Below are 23761 nucleotides of genomic sequence, written 5' to 3' on the forward strand. Positions count from 1 at the left end.
AATTGTCCCTTTTTGCATTGTCGGTTAAACCTTTGCTGACAGCAACTCTTTCCGATTGTGAAACCTGCTTAGAAAACAAGTTTCCTACTCAGTGTAATGTTCTGCATGGCAATCTCCTATTCACATTCCTGTATCAGTTGAAATATCCATATCGAATAAATGGCTAGAGTTGTTTGCCCTGAATGCTGAAGGCTGCATCTTTTTCTGTCCCCACCGACATCTTTTCTTTTCTTTCTTTTCTTTTCTTTTCTTGACTGTGGGTTTTCCAGAGGAATGCTGCCATTTAAATAAATGTACACAATAAATAAATGGGGACACATTTTACATGAATATAGGCTAGAAAGCAAGAATGTAATGAGTAAATGTATTTTCTATGAGCCTTATTGTGCCATCAATTTGAGGCAGAATTTGGGGGAATTCTGGTTACAAATCGATAGCATGATATTGCCCTATGTTGTTTTAGCGAAGACTTTTATGTTTACACACTCTGCTGTCTAGAATGAAGTATACAAATCGGTAGAATCATTGCCATTAACAGTTAATATCCGGATCTCTCCTGTTCACGTTAAATAACAATACGCCATAACTGTCTGTAGGAATTATATTAACATGTTGCATATTACTAATGTATTCCGTTTATAAAACCCTCTCCGGTATTATGAACTTGTACAAAGAGCATTGTCAATAGAAGAATGAAGTGGTTGGAGCGCTTCCACACCTTGAAACTAGCATTTGACAAGTGTACAAAGAATAGCCACTTAAAAGTCAATCAGAATTAACCCCGGGGGAAAGCTCAGGGATATAAACAATGTAGTCTGGTAGTTTGTTTCCATAACAGCCCTACATATTTTCTCCAGTGGAGTGCTGTTATTTGCAGATACTTTGAATCATATAAATTCCTGTGTTCTTCCTTTTAGTCTTTGCTTGTTAGGGTTCTCATCAAACTTTTTAAATGCAAACTGCACTTCAGGACAAAGGGCAATATCTGTGCTATGGATCTGGAAGCAGAACTCCCTATTGATTTCAAAATCGATAGCACAATATGGCCCAAAGAACTCTAGTTAGCTGCCCAGGCATCGGCAGTGTCTTTTCCTCTTGTTCCTACAGCTGGCGCTGGAGCTAATCACTCCGTGGCAATGCTCAGCGTTCGGGGGTTGGGGACTAGGGCTGTCATCCCAGCACACTGTGCTGAACAAACTCCGAAAGCAAACTTGGCCGACCGTGTTCCGGCATGCCAGCATCTTTGCCGGTAGGTGGCATCCCTTGTCCGCAGAGAATCTCCGCCAAAGAGCGCTCACTGAAAGGAAATGCAGAGAAGCCGCGCGATTTCGGCTCTGATGAGGAAACTCAACTTTGAGTTTCGCTGTCTTGTCTGTAAAAAGAGCAAAACATCAAATTTCTGGGCTGGCGGTTGTTTAGCAAAGCACTTCTGTCTGGGCCCGACAGTTCTTCACGCCGAGCACTGTCGTTCATTTGACACATGCAAGGAGATGGACTTTGCTTTCTCCTTCTTTACCTGCTGTTTGATTTCCTGCACGAGCGAAACACAGCAGAGCTGTCCAGAGAACTGCAGTCAGAGCCTGCTCCCGAGGTTATTTCCCTGTCGAGCAATGTCTGACGTTCTTTGTTTCGTTGTCTTCTGTCACACATTTTTAGCACAGCCTTTATAAGTTTGGAAGGAAAGAAGTCACATATTCTTTTGGAGAAAAAAAAAGTCACCATCACTCTGAGGGACTGCAATAAAACCTTATCTTAATTGTCTATAGTCAGAGCTGACTCACTACCCTTCAGTAAACCCCACCTCTCTTTCCTCGAGTGACAGATTATAACATTTTCAAAGTGTGTAGGGAAGATACATTTTAACCACCTGAGACAAAGTGGCTCAGGGTATGTGAATATTTCAGTTTTTCATCGGCGTGTGCATTAAAATCATGGAAATAGAATGCCGCGATACGGGTCAATATTCGAACACAGTTTTCTGCATGTGTTACGCATATAAAATGTACATAGATGAATCGTGCACGGGTTTTGGCAGACAGGATAAAGGCAGGTATGATTATTTTTGCATTCTTATTTCTGTAAAGCTGGTGCCGGCCCACGAATGTTAAACTCCATTCTTCTTATTTAGTTCTTTTTGGACGACTATAAACATTCTAAACACGAGAGGTACTAGAAGACAAGGAGAATTGAAAAAAAACCACTAACTAACTAACAAGACACTAGAACAAACAAAAACCAACTTTAAACACTTTTCAGGCAGGGAAACCTTATATAATAACTTGCCTTGGTATCCAAAACGGAGAACTATTTCCCCACATAAATGATATTTCACTCGCTATTTTTAAATACAACGCGAGTTACTTTATCATTTCTACAGAGGTACAAAATCTATTAGCCAAAACATAGCTATTGCTTTAATTATTCTTTTGCTTTTGTAACTTTTTGTGGTATGCTCCTTTGGCTTCTCAGTAATGAACACAATGTAAATAGGATTATTTGGAAATAGTAACAAGGATTATGTTCACAAATCCATGAACCTGAGTTTGAAACAGTTTTGCTTGCAACTTTTGATTTAGAAAATATATTGCAAATGCATTTGAATAAAATGTTATATTTGAAATATGCGTTATAGAGCGTAGTTATTTTTTCTTTTCAGAATAATTGTAATCAGAATAAAAAGATAACTTTTATATACTGTCCTACATTAAAACAGACTATCATTTAAAGTTAATTCGGTAGAACTATGTATAATATGTATTCAAGATGGTTCTTTTTAATGTCAGAATACTTAGAAGTGCATTTTTCAGAATCTTTCCCCTCTAACGTCAGAAGTGATCCATTAAATGTGTGCGCCCTCTAAATTGAGAGAAGTATGATCTTTTGTTATTATAAAGTGTGTCGTCTGACATTGAAAAAAAATCATGATGTTATTAAGAAATATAATTTTGTTTCACTTTCTTATTACTTTTGCTCCACAGCTCAAAGGCGAAGAGATTCTTAAAATATGATGTTTTGTTTCTCCTTGCACGAGAAGGGGACTTCTCCCTGTGTTTCCTACAACCGAAAGGGCTACACTTCTTCCTTTAAATAAAGTCCTTAAAATCAAATATGAAAATAGTGGGGGTATTTTTGATTCGGTTGACAGCTAGAGATATACAGTATGTGTGATATCACTCCTAAATGACAAATACCCTGAAGAGAGGGAAAAAAAGTTTTCTAAAAGTTTCTGCCTAAGAAGCATTTTCACTGGAGGTTTAGAGCACTACCCCCATTCTGATGGTTAGGAAATGTTCCTTCTACCAAAAGTTCCACTCCTGCCCTGGACTCGAAGACCGACTTTAATTTCAAAGGGCTCATTACTATATATAAAAATGATGTCTATATTTTTATCAGGCGTGTTCTCCTTTTCCTTCGTCTTAAATTGCAGTTATTGAATTAAAATCAAATTGTCTTCAGAAGAAATTCATCTGCAAAAACGACTATATTCTGCTAACATTCCGGTGAAAACAGATGGTTTTGCATTTTCTCCTCCTGTGTAGTAAAACCGCAGGGAAAAAAAAGAAAACGTGTCCGCTGGGGGTCTCAAAATCCTAATGAATGAAACAGTAAAATGCAGATGTCCCTGCCACCCGTGGGATATTTGCATGGACGGTTCCTGTATTTGGGATCATTGCCTCGCTCCCTTTTTGGTGCGATTTCCCCTTTTCCTGGGAAGGTTCGAGCTACAAAGGACATCAAGGGCGTTCAGTTGCTGAAATGCCTTGCGATTTGGGCAGTGATTTGGGTAGCAAATGTGTTCTCCAGCGACTACTCAAAATAACCCCAGCAACAGAAGTGCAGTTTGGTGTTGCGGCACATGGAGGGCGGAGGGCGGGGGAGGAACTGCAATGGGATGGCACACTGTATATTGGGAGAGGCAGCAGGAAGGACTGCGTATTTCAGTTTCCCAACCCTGACCTTTAGCAATGCGGGCAGTCGAGTTTCTTGGAAGCATCAGGACTGGGGAGGGGGGGGTGTTCGTGCCTCCCCCCGCACCCTCCTCCCCCCGGACTTTGCCTGCTCCGTGCTGGTTTGATTTCTCCAAGCAGGAATGCGCTGAGATGTTTCCCCAGTTGTGGCGCTGACGTTTGGAGCCATGTGATGGGCCCCCTTTCGCTATAAGGAGAGAAGAAAGGCCGCCCTCTTTTGGACTCAGCCCCAGCCTTTTCAAGATCTTTCCCAAGACTCTTCCTCCCCCCCCCCCCCCCAATACTAATCGCTCTCCCTCCTTCCCTGGATCCATTAATGTCCGAGGGCTCCTGCGAGGAGGAGAAAGAGAGGAACCAACTCCAGGGCGCAGCCAAGGGGGAGAGATTTCCCGCTGCCTGCTCGGCGGAGGCTGCTGCTGACTGTTGTGTTTGTTGCTTGTTCGCACCAGGGCTGCAGATCCTGGCTCTGTCTGGGCGGATTCGCCGCCTGGAGCAAAGCAGGGGGACTCCAGCGTGCACGGCTCCCCGGCCCCGCCGCCCCCGATGAGCCGCTCCGCCAAGCCATGACTCTGAGCTCGGAGATGTCCGATGCCTCGGGACTGGCTGAAGAGACCGACATCGATGTGGTGGGCGAGGGCGAGGAGGAAGACGAGGAGCCCCGGCGCGGCGGGCGCCCCTATGCCCAGGAGGAGGAAGAGGAGGAGGAGGAGGAAGACGAGGAGGTGGGGGAGCTCCCCGATGACATCTCGCTGCCCAGGTCCCCGGCGTGCGGCGGCGCGGGCAGCTCCCCCACCTCCTCCCAGCGCCCCTACAAGGCGGCGGCGGGCGGCGGCGGGGCCAGCAAGAACAGCCTGGTGAAGCCGCCCTACTCCTACATCGCGCTCATCACCATGGCCATCCTGCAGAGCCCCAAGAAGCGCCTGACGCTCAGCGAGATCTGCGAGTTCATCAGCGGCCGCTTCCCCTACTACCGGGAGAAGTTCCCCGCCTGGCAGAACAGCATCCGCCACAACCTCTCGCTCAACGACTGCTTCGTCAAGATCCCCCGCGAGCCCGGCAACCCGGGCAAGGGCAACTACTGGACCCTGGACCCGGAGTCCGCCGACATGTTCGACAACGGCAGCTTCCTGCGCCGGAGGAAGCGCTTCAAGCGGCAGCCGCTGCCGGCGCCCGAGCTGCTGCTGCGCGGGGTGGATCCCGGCACCTTCCTGCAGCAGCAGCCGCCGCCGCAGCAGCCGGCGCCCTACGGCTACGGACCCTACAGCTGTGGATATGGCATTCAGCTCCAGCCTTACCACCCCCACTCCGCCGCCCTCTTTGCCTTTCACCACCACTCCCCGCCGGCCCGGCAGCCGCCCCCGAGCGCCGCCGGCCCCGTGCTGCCTCCTGCTGCTGCTCCTGCGGCTCCACCAGCCTCCTTACTGCCAGCGGCGGAGCTGGCCAGGACCTTCAGCTACCCGCCCCAGCTTAGCCCGTCCCTGACTTCTTCTCTGCACGCTGCCAAGTCCAGCAGCTCGGCTCTGGCCCGGTCCCCCTTCTCCATTGAGAGCATCATCGGGGGGGCTGGCAGCAGCTGTGCGTCCCAGTCTGCCGTGGTTCCCGTCTTAGCCAGGTCTCTGGTTTCTTCGTCCTCCGTTTCTTCTGCCGCCGCGGCCTTAGGGGCACTGCACCAAGGGACAGCCTTGTCCAATGTCGAAAACTTTACTGCTAGGATTTCAAATTGTTAGCGATTTAAAGTCTTTCAGAAGGTAGGATTCGGGGTATATCTTTTTTTCACCTTCACGAATTGAAACGGACATTTTATACAGCCGATTTCTGTCCTGCCACTTTGTTGTTCGGTACCTATATTTATGCAAAGCCAATTCTATATGCTGCATAGGCAGAAACTTTTGTTGTTGGAAAGTTATATCTTATTCCTTTAAAAAAAATCTCTAAACCATTGAAGTTCGGAGATTCTCAGGTCCAGGAATTCAAAAACAATAATGTACAAGAGAAATGAAAGGTCGTGAGGGAGGACAATAAAGCAATACTTTTTCATTTTAGTACACTTGTCTCATGTACTTTTATAAAAGGAAATTAACATGTTTACACAGAAGAAAGTCAAGATTATCCTTTCTTATTTTAACCTGTGTTTTGTATTATAATAGACATACGGAGTTTTTATTTTGTACTTTATGCGTATTCTTTACAAGGAATGTTGTTAAAATTACTGGCAAGTATTATTGTACTATTCTAATGTACATTTTTTACACATTTTCAAAAATAAATTTTTTAATTTTCAAAAAAGTCCCACCCATACAATTGGCTTTGGACATTCCCCTCCTTAGCACTTCCCCTCCCCCCGCCCCCACCGGATAGAGTGAGAGTTTTGATTTGCGATTAGTAGAATAATAGAGAAGTTAATACAACAGTAATCACAATACTTTACAGCAAATAGTTATTTATAAAAGGATTTGACCAAGAAGAAAATCAGAATATGATCTTCACAGTCTAGCCATTGTCAACTATAACAGGTAATAAAAAGTAAAAATATCAATGGGGGGAGGAAAGTAAGTAAATCTATTTGTTGTTGGAAGTTATCCACTTCCTGGAAATTACAATGCTCTAAAACTAAAACTATTTGTATTTGGGTCAATAAATGTAGACTATTTTAATACTTTTGGGTGTGTTTTAAATCATAACTACATCAGTTTAGTTTCCAAAGGGTATGAAGGAAAAGAAAAATAAATTCTATATAAACAGCTATTATGGGGAATTTTCCCCTTATACTTTTAGGTTGATGTAAAGACAATACGAGCACTTTCAGCTACTTTGAGAGAGAGAGAGAGAGAGAGAGAGAGAGAGAGAGAGAGAGAGAGAGTACAAAAGGTACATTTAAATATATAATATATTTCTGTAGAAACCATTTATTAAATATTCAAGTAATTTACATAGAAATATATAAATATACAAAATATACGCAGTTATTATCATATCAGATTTAGACAAAAATTGAGACACAAAGTCTGAATTTGAAAAACACATTTGTAAAACATGGGCCTGTGACTGAATGGAATATTATGAAGTACAAACATATGGATTCCAAATCAGAGAGTTCGGTTTAAAAGGTATCCTCTGTAATTTTATTTCAAGCATATTTTGGCAGATTAAAGAACAAAGTATCCTGATTTCCTGAAAAACGGAAGTTTTTTTCAGTTATATGGTTTCACATTTCAAGTTTTTTTCGTCAGTTTACAGAAGGATAGTGTTCTGTGCTCTCGTAAATAGCTAAATAATGATTTTGTATTTCGTTTGTAGCAATGCGGTGTTAAAATTGTTTTTAATAAGCGGAATGACTCAACGTCTGGTCTCTGCTGAGTTCTATTTGCAGCATATAGATGAAGGGCCGCTTTGGGTCGCCTGAGAACAAAAGTATGTACAGTCACATTTAATCTTTAGAATAAGAGAAAAATCTCAAAGGTATCATATATTTGTCCTTGTAAGAAGATTGGAAAAATATTTTACTTCATTATTATTCACAAATGACCTATTAAATACGGGTTTATAAAAGTTCCTGAAGAAGAAATAGGTCTACATTTTTCAGAACCATTTAAAGTCAACTATTGCAAGACATATTTGTTGATGGAGTAATATATTGTACTTCGAGTAAATATGTGTTAAATCTCGCAAACACTGTACTAATAGAGTTTAAATTAGCTGGCCAGTATCCCTAAAATCATAGTTTAATTATGAATTAAACTATTCATAGCAGCCCTCTAAAAATACAGGCCAACATATTCAAACGTGGGTGACTAGTAAGCTCCCAATGGGAACTGCAAGTTCTCAGCACATTTGGAAATCATGCTACTTTTATTTAGGTGTCTAAAAATGGATTTAGTAGCCTAACAGTAGATAACCAGTTTTTAAAATGTTATCCATAGGAGTTAAGATTTAAAATTATTCAGTGAAAGTTTGTAGTGGGAAAACAGGTCTATATCTATTAATACTAGATAGAGTTCTCAAACACACAGACTAGTATTCATGCTTTTATTCTTCTTGTTAGCAAGACTGTGCTTTTAGATGACAGAACATGTAAATCTCCACCCTTTATCGGTGCAACAGGGAAAGTAGCTTCAGGCGGTCCACTTCCCATTACTTGTTTCTTTTAGCTTCATAACAACAAAACCCAGGAAGAAAGCCATGTTACATGTCCATAAGGCTGTCTCCACACACGCAGGTGTGTGTGTGCCTGCGTGTTATTTTCCCCTTTGGTACCTTTCATCAGTAAAGGTATATTAAAGGCTCCTTGCATATTTCATGTCAGTGGTTTCCCTCGAATTTGGGCAGGGGCCTCCATTTGGAAATTGAAAGACAAGATAATTAGTCGCTGGCAGCTCGAGTTGAAATGACTTCCCATCACTAATTTGGGGACAAATGTGGATGTTTAGTCTGACTCCACCGGCAAGACCTAACTTCTTTAGCTGTTGTGTCTTGTGCTTCTCCAAACAGCCCTGGGCTCTGCAGAGCCCTCAGGGCCCAGCGCCCCTGTGCCCGCTGCACTGAGCAGCTAGTGTCCAGGCTGCTCTGCCAGAGCAGGTGCTGTAACAAAGGCCGGCCGGCCGGCCAGCCCTAAAGCCTTTGATGGGGCTAACAACATCTCTGAGCTAGGGTTCCCCATTCGCATGCAAATGTAGCGCAGTGTCCCCTTTTCTTTGAAGGCAAACAGAAGGACATTTGTAGTGTTTGCAGGGATGGAGCCCAGTGGAGCCATTCTTCCTAAATAGGCTGGCCTCTAATAAACAAACTGGTGGGGAGACAAACATGATGGTGTCGCCTCCTCCTCCTCCCAGCTACAAAGTGTGGGTTCATTAACCCGGCTCTTTTCCTCCTCATATCCCCGTAGGGCTGAGAGACGAATTACTGGAGCTGAACTGGGCGGGGATTGCTCTATATGGGGGCTAATGTTTCAAGCGGTTCCTCCAGAAGGACCACACAAAAAGAAACTTTTTAGTTTATGGTGCTATTATGCAGCGTTTTAATTTAGGGATAGATTTAGCCAAATGTTATCTATTGGGAATTTAATGCAGCCCTTATGTGTTCAATCGCTTTTTATACCACACACGGTCTCTCTTTCCAGAAATGTTTCCTTCCACGTATTGCTTTGTTTCTATTGGATAATATATGTATTTTTAATTATGTATTTTAATTCTTCTCGACCATATTATATACCATTTCTCTCAGGCATAAAACAAGATGTTGAGTCCTTCCCCACTCCTCCTTTAAAAAAAACAAACTGTTCCCCAATTTCAAACCTGAGTAGTTGGCATATCTGCATATTCCCTGCCTTACCAATGGTTCTATTACACCCAAAGGTTCTGCTGATGTAACTGAAAGTTGTGATAGTTTTGCTGTTAGCGTGCAAGAAAGAGGCTTTCTTTTTTACAGGTTGTCTCCTTTACAATATTGTCCTGAGGTAGGGTGTCTATTATTTTGAGGATGCACTTGTTTCTTGTCATTTTAAAAAAATTCTTCCTGCGGAACAGCTGAAACTGTCTTTTCTGGGTCTCTCCCTCCTTAGTCCCATATCTCTGAGTTCTCTGCTTGGCTGAGGGTTGAGTTTGAGTCAGGAGCTGCTTCTGTTACTGCCTGGGGAAGTAGATTTGCTGCTGCTGATGATGATCCAGGCCATTTCTATGTAGTATTATTTCAAGTATTCAGTGTCAGAATTGTCCTCGCTGTCTGCACAGGAAAACTGTTTTCACCTGTTCCCAGATCTATTTCAGCCTGGTGTGGTTCGTTAGTCCAAAGACTATTAAGCACAATAAGTAACTCGGAGTTATTCTCACTAAGACTGAGGCCTGTGGATCTGTTGGAAAATGTGTGCGTTTTAATGGCCTCAGGTATGAACGATAGACAATACACACTGTGTGTAATATTTTCCTTCATTAGTCACAGTAAGTACCTGAGTAGTCTCCGATAATATTGTATTTGACAGAAATAATGGAAATTGTGGTCATAACCCTGCTTTTCGGGGTTTATACTATCATAACCAAATCAAATTTTCAAGTATTCTTAACAGCGTGTCTCTCCCAGCTCATACAACGTTTCGGCGGCATCCCTTTTAATTTCGGAAGAGGTTATACCAATTATGCAGATTTTTGTTTCCGGTATCGATGAAGTTTCATCGGCTCGAAGGCTTTCCAGATCTGGCAGCAGCAGGTAAGTGTAATCTTAGTACTATATTCTATAATAACACATGCTAATTTTTTCTTGTAAACAAACTAACTTTTAAACCATTGTTGATATCCCCTTCCCTGCCCCAGAACTGCGTGTTGCTGTTTACCTGCTTTTCTGCTCTACTCTGTAGTTCTTTCTGTTTGTGTGCAAATACAAATCGCTTTCAGCGCCACAAACAGCGGCATTCTTCTCCCAACATCCTATTTCCCGGCTGATTGTCCTCCAATCACCTTAAATGTATATTTCACTGAAAACATGTAACACTCATTTTGAATCCGTGCTGCTATGATAAAACCAGAGAACCATGTGTATGGGAGTCCTAATGATTACTATGTTCCGATTTATTTTATGAGACAAAGGCATGCCCGCTGGTAGCCACAGATTTGCAAATCGTTTGTTGATATTGTTCTCCAGTACAATAGTACTATATTTCACAGGCATGGGTTTATTTAACTGATTACTTTGCTCCATCTTTTGTTATGTGTATATATTTCCCGAGCAGCTGTTACCTTCCTGCGGGAATTCCCCACCTGTGCCCATCCCCAGCTGCAGATTATTTTAGGTGCACACTCCGGCAAGTCTTTCTCCTGCTAGAACATTTGACCAGCTGCACCAGGAAGCGGCCCCCCTTTGGCATTCCGAGGGTCTGCAGAGAGCAGGCAAGTCGACTCTGAGAGCCGTGTGGCCAGGGCGCTGGGGAAGGCTGTCCCGGGGAGGGAGCGGAATTCTGTTGGCTGGGGAAGAGGGAGCCAGAGCGCGAGCCTGTTCTGTAGGTGCAAAGTGGGGGCCGTTAGCCGCTGCAGTTTCCCTGGAGAGTTTTTCTAGATATGCTTGTTGTAACACACATTGGGCTTCTGAGCTGAAAGGGAGAGGAACTGTCAGTATTGCCTGTTTGGATCTGAAGCGGGGGAAAGAGGGAGTATATATACTCCAGGGATGGCCCAACCGGTAATTACCGGGCGGGGGGAAGGGAGGGACCATGAAAGTGTCACACACCTTAAATCCACTATTCCCATTGTGAATAGTCTCTAAGGAAGGCGCGGGGACGCTTTTCAATGCAATATATTTGCTTGACACTTGGATGAAAATTTGACCTGGTTTTCAGTTCCTGAGGGCACGGCGGGTCCTCAGCACCACTGGAAATGAGGCCACATGTTTACAAATATGGAAAGGTTCTAGCTCTCACAAAGACGTTGGTGGAGTATTTCTTGCAGTTCACATGGTCTTTTCTTCTGGGCTTTGAAAAAAGGCATTTGATTTAGGCCATGGAGTATAGTTTGTGGGTGCCAAGAAAGCAGCGTTAATTATGAACTGGATTACACAGAAGAATTGTTTTTAGATGCAGTCTAGTCAATTCCAGAAATGATATCAGGGAACTGAATTCAGAGGGAAAGTGTTTTTATCAAAACAATTAAACTTGTCCTTCCTCCAAATCAGGAAAGACACACTGCATTGATTCTAATGTTTCCTTTCACTGACGGAGCAAAACAAAGGGCAGGCCTCTGCGGGGCCTTGTATTTAGATGATAAATCACACAATTTATATTGGAAGCCAAGAGATAAATAGATATTTAAATTGCATTAATCCTCTGGATGAAACTGGGAAAGAATTGTCTACGATTAAGTCTGACGGTATTTTTGCAAATATATGTGTGGACCTCAGAGAATTTTGTTGAATAAGATTGGGAAAGAAATGTCCACTCTTAACAAAAATACTTTATGAAAGAACAGTGGACATTTCTTTTCCAGTTATATTATGTATGTATGCATTTCTACAGGTTGATTATATGTGTATTATTTAACACACACTTAAACATAATCTATCTATCTATAATCTTTTAAAAGTAAGACCCAGAGGTCTGACTAATATATTTAGCAAGCACAACATGAAGCTAATAGTTTTCTCATCCATATGTATATGACGAAATTCCACCTGTCGAGACTACAGGTGCCCTAGATGATTTAACTGCTTCAGTACTATTTGGCAACAAGAACTATTGCCTATGTAAAATAATCCTAATTGTTAAATCTAGCTTTATTCCTTCCTTTAACTTTACCATAGGGCACCGCTTTGGGGTTGTTAGAAGACTTCCCCATCACAGTTAATGTCAATGTAATATACCTGTACATTGTGAAGTCTCCGTTGTACTGCTCCATCTCTTCACTAGTGACTGATTACAGTAAAACAAAACAACACAATGCCCCAAAGCTTTGTCGGCGAGGCCAAAGGGCGGCATTTTTCTGGAAATTAACTTATTTAGATCACTTTCAGCACATGACTCACCTCAAAGTACTGAGGCTGTTTTCTTGATTTAAAAAATTTGCTTGCCCGCGTCTGTGATAATATATTTAATAGGACGATACTTGCAATTCTTTCTGATCCGGACGTATTTTTCAGAGGAACGTTCTGACGGGCAGACACCAAACTAGATAAACTTTCAATCCCCAGCACAAGCAACCTAATCTGCGTTATTCAAGAGCAACATTTGCTCAACTCCTTTTAAAGAGTCACAAACATAGAATCCCAATAACTTTTTAATGTGTATGACCCTTAGGAGATGCATTTTGCATATGTGTTTAAAACAACCCGACAGCCCGGAAGAAATTTTAATTTAAAATAAAATCTAAGTATATTAAGAGCCCAACATCCCCCTCCTCAGTCTGATGTAGTTTGCTGAGCTGTTGTCTGTCAGTAAGTACCACAAGTTGCACTATAGAATTTAGACAGAATTGAGTAGGTGGTTTGGGGTTTTAGACTGGAAAATATCTTTGTGAATTGTGTTCAGGATACTTCGGTCTTATCTGCTTTCTCTATAAACAAACACCAAAGTACACGGCTGTGTCTCAGGGGAACTCAAACGAATGTCACCTGCCTTGTACCTGCATAGAAGCAGCTCCTCCAAGTGACACAAATTGTCTAGAGCGCTCAAAGTTTGCTGACATTAGGAATGAATGGTCTGGAACTTCTTTTAATTAACAAACTGCTTTAATAACAATAATAGATTATTTTGCTTTCTTCAGATTTTGAATCCCAAAGATTTCTGGAACACAAAAGGAAGAAAGGAAGTGATTTAAATCGCTTAAGTTTGGCCTAAAGCATTCTTCATTGATACCAGAATTCTCCATTGAAATCAATGGGGTATTCGTAAAAATCACTGGCAGGATATAACTCCTAGTTTTAGAGGTAGGTGTGTATGTATGTGTGTGTCTGTATGTGAGAGAGGTCTAAAATGTTAGTAAGAAGCCTCGAAGAGTTTAAGAACGACTAATAAACCCCCCTGTTTGTTCTGATAATTGATAGAGAAAGAAGTAGAAGTGTTTCAGTTAAATAACATAGTAAGGAAGGTAATATAGATATTGACATTTTGCTTGACTACAAGATTTTAATCATGATACCTTTGTGGTGCTGTTGCAAATAATCCAGTCGTGCCAGAGCCACGTTTACGGCTCTTAATGGCGAGCGCGCCCCAACAGGAGACAAATGTACCGGACTCCCCCTTCATCCTTTGAAATACAGCAGTTGCTGATGTCCCGGGCTAGTCCTTGGATTCTGGACTGTACTAAGGAGGCGCTGGATTTATGGATCTGTTTACAGCCTCGTGCCTGTCTTTTACTTCTCTCATTTTCATTGAGAATAAGTAAAAAGAAAGTCAGTTTTGCGGGGGGGATCGTATGCATTGTGCCAAATTCTTGCAAATCCTGTACTGGGATCCTCACATACAGGGTGGAGGGGGAAGAAGCAGAACGTTTGGAGTTGCAGGCTGATTCCTGTACTAAAACGCTCATGCAAACTAAATTCTTCACCAATTGAGTTCTGGATCGTTGATTTGAAAAATCGGATTCCTTGTGTGGAAGCAGTTGACAGGAACCTAAAAGGATTAGTTGCATTCCATACAGGATCATTTTTACTGGTAACATTTTGAAAAGATTGATCCCTTCCAGACCGTAAACAATGTCCAGAAAAATGATCTAACTAGACTTCTATTGTTTTCCTTTGTCTGCGAATCCCTTCACGGCTTTTGCCAACGGCTTGATGGAGGCTTGACAGGGTTTTGCTCCTGAGCAGAGTATTTAATTTCAAATCGTTGGCAATTTTGTTTGTAATCTCAATCTGGCGGAGAATGAGTGGTTTTTCTAAAAATCAGCACCGCTGAAAGGAAAAACCGGGTGTTTCCCTGTGATTTGTTTCTTGTGCGGTCTTGTGCTGACATGATGCAGAAAAGGGGGTGTGTGATAACAGATCTTTTACACGCTTGGGCATTTTATAATCTGGTTCATGCGAAAGGAAACGGAAATTCGCCGCACTCTCTCTCCCATAGGCACGGAAGGGGTTTGCATCTGTTTGTGGCCCTGGCATTGGGAGCACTGCACTTGGTTACATTTCTATGTCGTAATCCTTACTAGGCGGTTTCAGTGCAGCTGGAAGCGGGGTTGTTCCTGGAGAGGAGCTCAGTGGAGGGAGGAATTCCCGACCCACTTTTGCATGCCATTTGCAAAAGCCGAGCTACCCCCCTCATTCAAACAGGCTCAAGTTTGCTGCTGTTTATGCGCAGGATGTGTTCAGATCCCGAGTCCCTTCGTTTCTCTGATTCTCCAGTGTTTATTCTGCTGTCAGTTGAGTTATCAGGGTGACAGTTCGGAGGGAGTTGTGACTTGCCCTGATGCGTTTGCTGATCGGCAGACTTTCCCTCTGTTTTTACACCTGCACACACTACCCCACACTCTTTGGTTGATTTATAGCCCAATTAAAGGTTCAGTGTTCCCAAAACCACCCGCGCAGTTTCCCTTCGGTACCTTCTTCCTCCCTGCAGCAAGAATATGTGCTGGAATGCGCAGAACGTCAGACAGAGCCTCATCTTTCATTCTCCCAGCCTTTGGTAGGCTGCAGCAGCAGGAAATCATATCAATCAGCTCTTGTAGAAATGCAGTATCGTCAGGCATGAAAAAGACCTTACATATTACAGGGTATCGTCCTATGTCCATAACAGAACCGAACAAGGAACTGGAAACTAAATCCCGCTTTCGATCTCTCTGACAAAGCACAGGACACTGTCTTCTTGCAGAGAGTTCTACCTTTAGTTGGAAGGGAGGCTCCTATTACACAGCGCAAAGTCCTAATTCATAGACACCGGACTATTTACCCATAAATTCCTAACCTACCAACAGCGATCATAAGTGTGGGAAAGGCCCGGAGGACCCGATCCTGCGGTCCTCGTTGAAACGGAGACGGCAGGATCGGGCCCAGTGACTTCTTCAAATGTAACAAACATCTTCGTTCTGGGACTCGGATTAGTTAGTAAAATGCATAGACTTTTCCTGATTATAATTGGTAAGATGCGGCACAGATCTAAACCTTTACACCAAGGCCACGTCGCACCAACTTTTTGTTTATTTTAGTAGGTATTTTAATACAATATTACTGCTTTGTCAGTAATTGGGGGGAGAGCATCTCCTTCGGCACAGGGAGCATTTATTGAACAAATGCAGGTGTTAACACGAGTTCTCTGTTGTGTTTTGATGGCACTTGATGTACGGGAAGTTTATAATTTTGACTCCTCTTTTCAGGAGTTATTCTACAGAAAGGGGAGGTAGGTTGCGTTTCAGGGTAGATTTTCTTGGGGGTCTGATGACTGACTACTTTTTAAGGGAGTCGGTGTCTTGTAAGTAGATTCGGCTGCTCGCCATAAAAAAATAATACTGGAATTTAGCCACCTCTCATGAAGGTAACAACTCGGGGCGGAGAGCTTAGCTTGGAAAACACACTTATCTGGGGAAAGAAACAAGGGCAGTTTCTCATAAGTTTTTTGCAACCCAAATAAAGTTCAGGAGAGTTTTTTCTTCGCCAGCTTCATTATCCAACCCTGGGCCCATCATGAATCCCTTGCCACCATGTCAGACTCTACGACCTTCTTTTCACAGAGAATAAACAGTTCCCAAGTACAGATTGGCATCTTCCTAACTCAATTCTGTCTTCCGTCCATCGATCAATCCACCTTTCTAATTAGACTAATTAGAAGATCTGTGGAGGGTTGCTGGGCCCATAGACTAAACTGCGTGGGGGTAGTGAAAAGAACCCTGAATTCCCACCATGGGAGGCAGCTATTCAGTGGGACTGTAACAGTTGCTACGTTTATCCCCTGCCATTGAAAAGAGCCCTGCTTAGGGCTCGATTAAAATGTTTGGAAACTAATGCCCCCCTGGATCCCGCTCTAATTAGAGGGCCTGGATAGATCGGTCTGATCACTCAAAAGAAACTCCTTCCGCGCGGCTTCTGCCTTCCCCTAGCGCTGGAATGAGTTGTTTTAAAAGAGAACGGAGGCCTAAAAACCCAGGAGAAAGATGTCAGCGGGCCGCAGCCTGGTGATGTCAGGCTCTCTGTTTACTGCACACAAACGCAGGCTCCAGGAACCCCCGGCTTTTCTCCCCTTCTTTGCGGCTGGCTAAGAGATTTCTCCGCAGGACATCGGCCGCCCCCTTGGGCGCTTCGGTGGTCGCGGATGTGCTGAGCGCCACTTCAATTCCAGCAGTCCACACGGGAGGGGAGGCAGAGCGGCGACTAATCAAGGAGCTGCGCGAAGCCCCTTGTGCGCGGGATGGGTTTCGGGAAGGGGGGAGGGGGACAGCGGCAGAGAGGAGAAGGTGCGTCGTGCTAATGATCAAAACAGGCTTTTCCCCGCTTCAGCTAGCACAGCCCGGGTTACTTTTATCCGAAGTACTGAGCCCCACCTAGTTTACTTTCAAGAGCACAGTGGGCTGGTGGGCGGCGATCCCGCAGGCCTTTCTCTAGCGAGTAGATCCATTTATTTTAGTGGGATTACTCGCTTGAAAAAGGGGCTACAGTTTCAAGACTGGTCCGGGTGCGGGGGATGGGTGGTTGGTTGTGAGACTAATCAGGCGTTTCACGTGACAAAAGCTTTCCAAATCGGAGAGCAAGAGTTTAGATACACCTGAAGCAGCTGAACTCTCACCTGATCTTGGGTTTAGGTTTGCATCCTACGCAAAGATGGAGCAAGGCTTTCCAGCTGTAGAACAGAGGGTTCCGCGGGGGTAAGGTTTCCACTGGTTCTGCTGCAGTAATCCCTTTAAATGGAAAGGAGCCAGATGTAAAAAGAAATACCATCAGGTCACTGTTCTTAATCTTGTTAGGTTAGAACATGGAACTCAGCAAAAGCTGTTATTAACTGAATGTCAGCCTATGCAGTCTGCAAAACCCAAACTGCAAACAGAGCCAAAGAGATCTACTGTAGGGGAAACGTGATCTCACAGCCGAGCCTCTGAACCTGGCCTTACTGCTTCCAAACGGCTTTGTTTTAGACTATTTTCGTGTTATCCTGTACAGGACGATGAGATAATATGTAGCAAGTTTTGTATGTAAAATTCACCATTACTAGCAACAAAGTGGATGGGCTAAATGGCTGAGTTCAATTGCAGTTGGAACCAATACATTTTTTCGTACATAAACGTGAAGTTTTTGAAACTTTAAGAAAGCAAAGCAGGAATAATTTTCTAGATATGATCCAACAGAAGGGCTACCAGTCTAAGAAACTGAGACATGATTATTTTGATAGAAATATTAGCAGTTTTATCAATTATTTAATAGACGTGAAACACACACTGCAGTTAAGTAAAATTAATGTTGTGACTAAATTAGCCTGAAATGAAAAGTTAAAAGGGGAGCGCTGTCATCTGATGTCGCTCTTTTTCTGTCAAAGCATTGAAGCAAATACCGACACAGTCATCGCCTGCTGGCCTTGGCAAGGGAGGCGAGAGCTTTTAGAAGAAAAATTGAATCTTGCGGCTACCCTGCTTTGTGCAGTGCTCTCAAAGCTCGCATGGGTGGGAGGCGGGGAATACCTTAACAACGTGAATCCTTGCCATGCGGTCCTGTTGCTGAGTGGGATCTACTCTTTAAAAAACATTCTGCCGAAGTATTAAACAGTGAAGTTCTTCCTCCGATGGCTAAACCAGTATTGAACCAGCGGGGGCAATCATTTTCCGTTTCTGACACTGTTCTCCCGACTGGTTTTGAGAAATGGATTTGTAATGAAGTCTTCAATTTAAAATACAACTTCCCTCTCCTGACATGGTTAGATACTCTGGAGTAAAAAGATATGCAAATTTTGCCTTTAGTTTTATTAGTTGACGTTAGTATATAATAGGATAGGTCCATTACCTCATGTTTTTACTGGGAGCTTTTTTTTTGAAAGATAAATCTCTTAATATAAGTACAGGAGAACTGATTTATTAGAGTTAGTGCACATTCACAGCCGTATGACATAAATGTCTTTCTAAACTTTTTTCCCCTGGGGTGTGTTACGCTTCATTTTCAGAGTTCTGAGAATCCCACCCCCCCCCCCTTTTTCCCCCTCTCTCTTTTAGTAAACTATGTGTTATTACCCCTAACCTTTAGCCCAGGCAGGACTCCCATAACTACCCCTGGTTATTTGCACCATAATTCTAGATATGGCTCTCCTCATGTCGAGTAAGTGCGAACTTTACAATGTCACGATGACCCAAGGAAATCCACTCATAACCAACTAGTGGATTTCAACCCATGGGTTTGGGGTTAGTCCTGGGCTTTTCTTACTGCTCTCGAATGCCAACAGAGACAGATCATTCTATCTTCTAAACACTTCTGCTGCCATCATCCTTCCACGCATAGAACAGCGACATTGAGATAATATAACAAAAAATAAAAATAAAAAACCCCTCCACCTTCTCTTCATTAACTCTAGCCTGCTGCGCACAGATGCTTTAACTTACTGGCTTGATATGACCAAAGTGCCTTGGAAAAAAAGCTCTCACTTATTACTTGGCAAGAGACGACCCCCCAAAAGTCAATCAACAAATTAGAACTCATTTGAAGAGTTACATTCCCCTGCGTCTGACAGGCAGCTGAGACTCCAGTGTATTTGCGCAGCAAGGAAGTGGGCATGTACAGCTGTTTTTGAAGATTGTCCTCATTTGGGAAATGAAGGCGAATAGCTGATATTTCTCCAAGCTGTTTAATTTGTCGGAGAGTTACACTGGAAAATGGCACTTACTCCGCTGCAGTCAATCGCAGGACTGGAATTTCTATCGGTCCAGCCGTATCCCAGCACATTCAAAGCTGACAAAATAGGGCATTGTGTTTGCCTCCAAAATTAATATGTGGGCTCACTCTTTATACTCTCCTTTACCCCTTTGTTAACATTACAACGCCAGAGCACTCCCAGCAAGAGACGGCACGGAGGTGAGGATTGAAGCCAGCAGGTCTATCAGGAGCGCAGCCCCAGATAGATTATATTTACAAAGCACGTTAGGTTAGTAGATTTGGGAGAAGTTTTTCAAATATGCATTATTTGGTGGGTTCATACCGATCATACCAAATCTGCTCCCAATATAATCAAGGGGTGTTTTGCTAGAGGAAAGCCAGGTAGAATCTGGTTTTTGATCACAAAGGAGAGGAAAGTTGTGGAAATCCCACTACAGGGGTGGATGGTCCCAAACTTGTCAGAAGGAAGAGAATGGAACCAGTGTAGAACCTGCCCCGTCCCCGCCTAGCTGGCAGAGTCCCCTGCGACTGGCCCCCACCCTAGGCGGCTGTGGCCAACTGCAGAGTGAAGTAAGTCTGGTCTGCAGCACTCACGGAAACGGCAGTGGGAGACACTGCCGCTGGCGGGTTCTGTATTAACTCCCACTCGCTGCCTTTTACCCTCATCGCCTTCGGAGAGGCGGCTCACGGGCAAGTTATGGATGGGCAGTTCCTTAGACAGTTATGCTGCTGCCAGCGGGAGGGGAAGGCAAGGAGAGTTTTATGAAGGATAATTCACGCCTCAAGGCTACCCCAAGAAACATGGGGTTTGCCTTCAGATCTCAGCATTTCATGGGGTGCATTCATTCCCTCTCTTCTCCAGCTTCTCCCCTCAGAGGGGTTATAGTATCTGGGACTCTGTGTGGTTTCCAGGATAACTTTCCCCTTCCTGTGTGGGCTCCCCCCCCCTCCCTATCCCCTGCAGGAGTTAATAATGTTAGGACAGAATCTGCACATGTGAGTAATCCTTACTCTTGTCTCAGTGAAAGCAATGGGGCTGGTCAAGTGCCTAAAGACTTCTGGCCTGTAAAGAGGTGCAGGACCTGCCACACTGATTATATTACAATCATTCCGGTAACTCTTTGCTGCAGTGTGATGGCTACAGAGGAGAAACTAGCTAAAGTAACTGGCTAGTACGGTTCTCTTTTCTACCGTAAGCCACGAAAAAAGCGTTTCCTTAAACAAGTAAAATATAATAGGCCTTAACAACAACAACCAACCAACCAACCAACCAAAGTAGCGTCTGATAAGGGGAGACATGCCCCAGATACAAAGTTTGGATCTGTAACTAGGTCTGGACTTCTGCAAAAGCTCAAGGGAGTTCAGCTCTCCTATTCCAGTTGGCTCCACAAGAGGATGAGGGTAAGTACAATTAAATGCATTTATGATCAAGAATTAATATGTGGTGAATCCTGACGGAAAAAAGCATATTGGGCCTGAAGGAACTGGTGTTATCCATGTATAAATGCTAATAGAACATGTAATAAGTTAGGCCTTGTTTTTCTCTCGTGCCAATTTTAAGCCTTTTCAACTCCGTGGTATTGAATGCAGTTCCCCCCTGAGTTACATGGGGCTAAGCCAGAGGAGGGTCAGTACCACCGTAGCATGTTCTATTCGAACTTTAAACAGATACAACACAATGCTGAGAAAGGAAAGAAACGGGACATTAGTTCCATCTTTCTAAAAAAGGAGTGACCACGGAGGTGTTTTTATCTGATAAATACTATGAGTCTGCAGGGCGTTTAGAGGTGACGCTGGTCGGCTGTAAAGAGGGAAAGAAGTACGGTGCAATCGGTGCTTCTCCTACTAGTGACCACTAGCGTCCATCATGAAAGCTCAGGCACTCTTTTTCTGGCCCGGCCGCAGATCAGATACACTTAGAGGATGCGAGTCAGTATTTTCCAATGATTTTTTGTCTTTCGGAGACTTTTACTCAGGGCGGCTGTAAGGCAAAGAATGGCGAAGAATATGATGAATCCATCAGTTATTCCTACCCTAAGAGGACACTTTTGTTGTTTACATGTTATGCTTTTTGCATGTGAATGTTAAAAATGGATAGTTGTTTTCTGGAAGAGCAGACCAATACAAGAAGTCAGAGCACCCCTCTTTCTGCGATCCAGCAAAGTTCATATTGATTCGTTTGCTCCTCCTCTCTACACCTCCTTCGGGCAGACGTGTGAAACAGAAGAGGAAGTATGAAAATGAGCATCATAACCTTAAAAGCATCAAATATGGGGTAACAAATAACTTCAAGCTGTAAGTGGCTGCTGTTGATTTGCTCACAGTAGACACTTGGAGATAACACTGGCCATTCACAATATTTTCAGTTTATGTTAAAGGCAGGAAACATGCTTCTTATCCTATTTTGTTTCTGTAAATTGAAGAGGAGGGGAAAGGTGCAGAAGAGGGTAAAGACCTTGAGAGAACTCTCTAAGGGGCGGGGCCCTATATTGCATGCCCTAGATCTGTGTGCACAACTCTCATATATGTCAGTGGGAGTTCTCTTGGATTGAGGTCACTATCTGGCCCCAAGTATTATCGAACATATTTGTATACTGTCTACAGAGCCTGGAATTTTTAATCCTGCTGTGCAGTGCTGAACCTTCTCCTCCGGGCTGAGGAACCTGGATAACTTTTCATCTTGTTCATTTGGGCTGCTGTTTTAAAAATCGCAAAGCAAGTAGTAAAACAAACCAAAATAAATAGACACTGAATACATAAGAGTGTTATGGATGAATACATTATGGGAGCTGAACTGGTGGTTTTTACAGTCATTTGGGACCAAATCCTGTTCCCTCTTCTTGTGCAGTTGGTCCTATTGATTCCAGTGGGATTACTTGAGTGAGGCAGATAAGCAGGGTTTGTTGATTTGTCCCTTTAGAGTTTAGCACTGCTTTCCCTGACTCTCCTGCCAAAAGTAAATGCCCTTATACAGCCACGTCTGAAGAGGGCTCTGAACTTTGCATAGAAAGTAGAGTAACTATTTGTACATACTGTATATATCTGCAAGTAATTACATCTCCAGCTCAGTCAAATCTTGTGCTCCTTTCTTCTAAATCGTTGGGGTGGGGCCATTGCAGGGCCATTTGGAACAGGCCGCTGAACCTGTAGATTCCGGGGATAGCAGGTGGTGAAGGAGGTATCTTCTTACAGCTGTGAGTTTATTTGAGTTTAGAGCTTCAGGGATTTCCCTAGGGCCAGTACCCGCAAAACCATGAGCCTGATGACCTTTACAGTTCTAAAAACAAGTAGATCAGTGGCTTAGGATGCACCCTCCCCAGATCCAGGGTCTTCGCAGCTGAAGGCTTGGTAGCCAGTCTCAATCAGCAGGTGGTTGAAGTGTTTGTTGAAGTTTTACATGCTTTTAGATTGTTTTCCTTGTGGGTGTTACTAGTCAGTCTTCCTTGTTAGCACTGTGGGAATTTTTTTTTAACCAAATGCTAGACAAAGTTGGGAACTCCACTAATTAAAGTGAAATTACAATTCAAAACGTATAATTTGGACCAAATCAGTACTATCCTTCTCCTGTACTACCCATTCCAAGGATCTGGCAGTTACCAGCCACCTCTGCCCCCTGCCAGACTTGCAATGAGCGCAGTTTGGCCGGATCGCTGCATCTTGTAAACGTGATAAAAACATCCATTTTATTCAACAAGGAAAAAAACCCCACCAACTTCTGTGCATTTCATTGCAGAGTAAGAGCTACTGATAAGTAATAGATGAGGAGCGACTCGTAATTAATATACACTAGGATACACAGCAGTTTAGAAGAACCTCAACAGCCCCGAACCAAGCACCCTATCTATGGACATGGACATGGACATGGACATGCCCTCTCCCACTCTGGCCACCCATGTCCACACTACGCCACCACGGGATTCCCCAGATGGTTGGCTCAGGTGGTTTTCTGGCTGCTTTGCATAGAAAGATGACCAGGATCGAGCCATGGGTTAGAGCTAATTAATTTCCTGGCTTTTGTGGATTTCACATCTCAAATTCAGTGTTGAAGTAAAGGGCCGGATACTGCACATTGATATCAATGGGAGTTTGTCTGAGTAAGGACTTCAGGATCAAGAAAATGATGTAGGTTTCCAGCCATTGGACTGCCATACTTCCTTTCAAATACTTGCTGGTATATTTCGTTCCCCTTGATTATATAGTTCGTTTTGCATAGGAATCAAAAGCAAGAAATGGCCTCCTAAGAAAATGGAGGTGTGAGCAGAAGGGAGAGTATTTGAAAATAATTAATTACAACATCGTATTCTTGTGTTTTTGGTACTGCTGACTCTCTCTCTCTCTCTCCCTCTCCCTGCTCCTAATAAAAAACCTGGAGACAAAATTAAAGACCATTCTGATTTTTAAACCATCTGCAATCTATAATTCTGTATATTCCATTGCAGGTGATGGGAGGTTTGAGTGCACCAGGTCCAGTCCCTAGAGTAATTTAGAGCAGCTGGAAAAGCCAATGGATCCGAGGAATCGGAGATTTCTAGGGCATAAGAAAG

The 23761-nt window shown here is 43.4% G+C and overlaps 1 protein-coding gene across 1 annotated transcript; it reads left to right on the plus strand.

The window, feature by feature from the left end:
* The first annotated feature begins 4531 nt into the window (after positions 1-4531).
* FOXD1 (forkhead box D1) lies at positions 4532-5695 on the plus strand. Its single transcript, XM_065406710.1, has one exon. The coding sequence runs from the start codon at positions 4532-4534 to the stop codon at positions 5693-5695; it is 1164 nt and encodes a 387-aa protein (XP_065262782.1).
* Positions 5696-23761: the final 18066 nt, after the last annotated feature.

The sequence above is a fragment of the Emys orbicularis genome, chromosome 6 (assembly GCF_028017835.1).
Source record: "Emys orbicularis isolate rEmyOrb1 chromosome 6, rEmyOrb1.hap1, whole genome shotgun sequence".
Taxonomy (NCBI): Eukaryota; Metazoa; Chordata; order Testudines; family Emydidae; genus Emys; species Emys orbicularis.